At 49.1% G+C, this 5,010-nt stretch overlaps 1 protein-coding gene across 1 annotated transcript; it reads right to left on the bottom strand.

The window, feature by feature from the left end:
- Positions 1-1,087: 1,087 nt before the first annotated feature.
- Positions 1,088-2,806, bottom strand: IUM83_08323 (Glycine cleavage system H protein; the record flags this gene model as incomplete). Its single annotated transcript, XM_067932688.1, has 2 exons — positions 1,088-1,443; positions 2,041-2,806. The coding sequence occupies 2 exons, from the start codon at positions 2,804-2,806 to the stop codon at positions 1,088-1,090; spliced, it is 1,122 nt and encodes a 373-aa protein (XP_067789943.1).
- Between the last annotated feature and the right edge of the window lie 2,204 nt (positions 2,807-5,010).

Genomic DNA, 5,010 nt, shown 5'->3' on the forward strand with positions numbered 1-5,010 from the left:
ATAGGCCACCCCTACGTCGGGTAGAACACGGGAGCGTTCTACATTCCTGGACTCCTGCTTCTTGACTTCGTCTCTCAGGACAACGTATCACCTGCGTATTCTTGCAAACGATCGATAGAGTAATATGCGATGAGAAGAACGTTCACACATTGATGATACAAGCACATTGATAATCTTTACTCCCCGCTTAGATTAATTTTTACATTGAAATTAGTTTAGGGAGACATATGTTTCACAAAAACAACAAAGAAGCATTGTGGAATACCTATGTCTGAGTGTGGACAAAGTTGTACCAGAATTATGGCACGTATCTAGATTCTGCGATTTTTATGATTATGGACCCCTACAAATTACAAGGGAATGATCTGTGGTTGAACGCTGAACGCTGAAAATAGATCAATGTGGGCTAAATTGATCCCGTTCCAAGAAGTGCATTGAAACGCGAGCGATCCTTCCCATAATATTTGAGTGAGGCGGAAATCGACTCCCGATTACAGCTTGGGAACAGAGGCACTTCTCGTATTCCCCGTTGTTCTCCTGGAATACCGAATCCTAAAGATCGCGTCCCAAGACTTACATCCCGCCATATCATCACGTCTCCGACCGTGAATGCAACTCCGACCAGAATCCGACCATATCACAGAACTTTATATCGAACTAATTTGGGAAGGTTTTCGTAAATAGGATGACAGCAGGTAATTACGCGCGTAAATAACCTAACAAATGAGTGGTGCACGCGTAAGTTTGACTGCGCCGTTTGCTCAGTGCTCGATTGACCACCCGGGAGGGTGAATTGAGGGGGTTGTGCCGCGCATCGGTGCACCTAAGAGGGTTGTCGCTTCCACGAAGAATTGTGGTCGTTAATTCCCCGTCGAGCACTCCAGTGTAAAGTACCCTGCGATGTTGTTGTCTAACCCCCACCGATGTAGCTCAATGGAAGAGCTCCCGAAAGGGATGAAGGTGGTTCGATTCCACCCATCGGTAAAATTTCTATGATTGAATGAACGATGCAGACCTCCACGCAAGCGGCATCAACGGAAGCAAGAACAACTAACACGAGGAACAATGACTGTGCTATTGTGTTGGACTATGGGACTTGCTTGAGTGTGTTTTGATGGTGTACTGGTGCAGGATCTACAACTCTTCCGATGGCAAGGCGCTTCCGATAGTCTCCGATGAGAACGTTCAGGCTTCCTTCGCGATGCAGCTGCCGAAGCGCATTCAGCACAGCGCAGGATCCTGATGAGGGTACGTTTCGCAACCGCAAGAACGCCATGACCTTACCTGATGCTAACTCCCCAAGCTGACGAACATCGTCCTTGTAGCTGGCTGATGATTCGTCGAGCACGTATCCATCTTCGATAAAGAGCTTCAAGAAGGCCACAAGCTGCTTGGCGTCTGATTTTTTGTGCTTGTCGTTGCATCTCCAGCCGTGCGGATCTCCTGCATACCACGCAAACCAGGTGTCGGTTAGCGGTTGCAGCTTCGAGCGGCGTCTGCGCTTCTGGGGTACGTTTGTTTCTTCTTCTCGCAGTCGCTTTGATCCTTGCTCACCTCGTCGTGCGATTATATCGTCTTTTTTACTGTCGTTTGTAGATTCTAACGAGTTTACGCCTGCTTCCAGTTGTCGATTTAGCTCGATTAATCGTTCAATCAAGGCCGTTTGATGATCGAATGCAGCTTTCGCTCCTTTACTTCCTTCGATCATGTCTTCAGTGACTCCGTTTGCTTGGTTTGATGATCTCGCGAGCTGTTGTGACCAAGTGAGCAGGTTGGTCGTCGTCACTCCGGATTCCTCGGCGCAGTGCTCAATCTTCGCGACTACTTTACCGCGTGGGTTAATCTTTAACAGCGACGGATAGTGAAGGATCAGCGTCGCAGTCAGCACTTCTCGTACAGCAGCGCTGATGTTGAAGGCCGGATTTCCCAGTGAGTGGCTTGCACTGAATATTTTATGGCTGACTTCATGGATCTGATCTTGCGTAGTCGAGTCGAAGGCTTCCAGCGACGGCAGTACAGAGGTTTGCTTTGGTGCCATACCACTGAGCACCTTCGCAACTTGGAGATCCTCCTTCGGTGTATTGAAGACGTATGCAAATGCCTTGTTTGTCGTAGTCATGTTCCAGGCTCCGCGGTCGAAGATCCACTGCGCTGTCAAGTCCGAGCAAGCGTTTGCATGCTGAGCTCCTCCTTGGCGAAAGGAGTGCGAGCTCAGCGGTTCTTCCACTCCAGCTGGACCCGCAACTCGATCGAGGAGACGATTAACTTGAGCGTGGATCCCAAGAGGTGATGGTGCCCTGGATGAATTCGACTGAGCTGGTGCACTTGAAGGAGTTTGGTCGTCGCAGCCCTCAAGCATCTCCAGGAGGGGGACAGAGGCAGTCAGCTCAACTGGCACGTGGGCCGTTAGCGCTGGAAGATGGCTCAACAGCGCAGTCGATGGAGCTTCCTGAGATGCCAGCGCAAGCGCAAGAGCCAGCAACGGACACGACCGGAAGTCAGCGTCGGGGAAAAGCGACAGCGCTTGCTCATCAGACGTCTTCATCCGAATGAAGCGGATGAAGAAAACCCCACCAGCACCGATGGAGAGCTGCTGTTTGCTGACGAAGGTCAAGTCCGAAGCGGGGCCAAACAGGTACCAGAGCAAGCATAGCAATGCAGCATCTTGGTAGTCCTCTGCGCAGCTAGCTGTTGAATACAGGTATCCCACCATCTTTTGCAAGTCGGTCTTGGTGCATGCCACCGCCTTCTTCACGAAACCACCGCTTTCGCGCTTAATACAGTGCTGCTCCAGAGTGCGACCCATACTTGGCAGCTGCCTTGCAACAGCACCACCTGTGTAACGGAGTTACACACACAAGTGACTGTTGTCACTTGTGCATGACAACGGCCACAAGTGACAACTGTCACTTGTGCATGGCAATTGCCGCTTATGGTTTAACAGATAAATATCTGTTAAAGGTTTTTGATACTTCCTCACATTGGTGTAAGACACACCAATGGATACATTGAAGTGGGCCACCACAATGAGTGGGCCACACATACCCAAAAGATCCTATTGGTAGAAAGCATCATCTTTCTACCAATCAGAGACATGCATATTGGCGGGGCTCTGACAGCCAGCCGCTGTCAACCCCTTTCATAAATGATAAACAGTTTTAGCAGATTTTAGAGGAAGATCAGTTTACAAACAATACAGTTCTCATTTTACCTTAAACTAGCTACTTGGTGTTTTATTTGGTTTATATTATACTTGTGGACTCAAGTATAATTAATTCAAATTATTAATAAACTCCTACGCTTCCTCATACACGTAGCGCGACGTGTAAGCTAAAGTAGTGAGCCAAAGTAGGCCCACTACAACCTGGGACGGGATATTCATCGAGCAGCCAGCACTTCACCTGTCGGTAGTACTGTGCCACGGAATGCCGTGACAGATACTGCCCCTTCGAGCCAGCGTGGAAAGCAAGATAAACGCCAAACTTGTCCATTATCGTCAGGATGATGGCGCTTGCGCGGCTCGGTTCGGCAAAGATCATGGCACCAACGTGCTCGAGGCTGGTCCCTTCGCTCGAGAGGAAGCGCTCGACCGCCTTTAGAGCGGTCGAGCGTGCGCGCTTGGTGTTGGCGGGCTTGAGATCGTTGAGGCATATCGTAATGGGTCGGAGAGGGAGTTGATATCTAAATGATATGTGGCTGGGCGGCCTTCTCTATACAGATATACATATCTGAGGCTTGCTTCCGACCCGATACGTCGGAGTTAAGGGGGTTCCGACCTCTGTCTGATACTGAGCTTTTATTGGTAAAAAATACGAGCTATGTCTCGAGTGGATTGGTGGAATCAGAATCAATGCAAATCATCGGTCAATATTCACGAAAAAAACGCCAAACAAAAGATCAGTGAGGTCGGAGAGATGATGTTATTCATCCATAACAAAAAATCTCCGAACTCCGACATCCTCCGACACGAACAAAGTCAGGCCTGTTTAATGTAAAGTTGTGTAAATTATGTAAAATTGTGTAGGAGTTGAGGGGATCTAAAATAGAGATGTGTGTGGCCAGAGGGCTTGCAAAAGGCCCGCTGTAGCGAGTTTATAGGCGACCTCACAGGCTCTAAAACGGCCTGTAGGGTGAGAAAACAGCCAAAACCAAATCATGCATGTTTTACGGCTGGAGCGATGTGCACGCTCCAGCGCCAATTGTAAAATGAGGGTCCGACCCGAGAATCGGGGTCTACTAATAAAAGCACGCCCGTTGTTTTACGTACCTTTTTACACAACCCAATTACGTAATAAGCGACTGGCTTACAACAAGACGTAGGTAAAACCTTGAAAATAAGGTTTATCACAGATTGACTGGCTTATGGAGTCGCCAAGGCGATGCGAGCGCCATTCTGCTTTTTTCTCTGCGGGTACCAGGTCTCCTGCTTACCCAATGACACTCAGCAGTGGGTTGACTGTATTTATGTATACTTGCTGCTTGTGTGTGGTGTGCCAGCTTGTATTAAGGTTAACTTTGCTGTTCCGGAAGGAGGTTAAGGTTAGTGTTCGATGCTACACTCAAATATGTGGCTGTGTACTCTGTAACGAGGTTGACTTTGCAGTTCCGAAAGGAGGTTAAGCTTAGAGTTCAATACGGTGCTACCACTGCGTAAATGCCTGCGACTGTTTTTTAAGCCTGTAATACACCCTGCATTAGCTCTTACTCTTTGCGCTCACTCTATCCTTCGGTTTTGTTAAGCGTGCTATCCTCCACAACCTCGTATTCGATGTAGGTCTTGCGGACAAGAGCGCGGCGCTCTCGCTCAAAGCCGGCGATTAGCGTCTGAGCTACGTGTTCGCGCGGCTCCCCCGTTGGCTCCCAATTCACAAGGTAGTACGTCTCCCGGTTCAAGCGTTTACGGTCGAGGACCTTGCGTCCATCATGTAGCGGCTTCTCACTCAAGTCGTCTTCGGCGCTCCACTCCAATTCGTCTTCGGCTTCAGCGCTTGGACCTGGGGCGGAAATCCA

Source organism: Phytophthora cinnamomi, assembly GCF_018691715.1.
Source record: "Phytophthora cinnamomi strain GKB4 chromosome Unknown Contig49, whole genome shotgun sequence".
Classification (NCBI taxonomy): Eukaryota; Oomycota; class Peronosporomycetes; order Peronosporales; family Peronosporaceae; genus Phytophthora; species Phytophthora cinnamomi.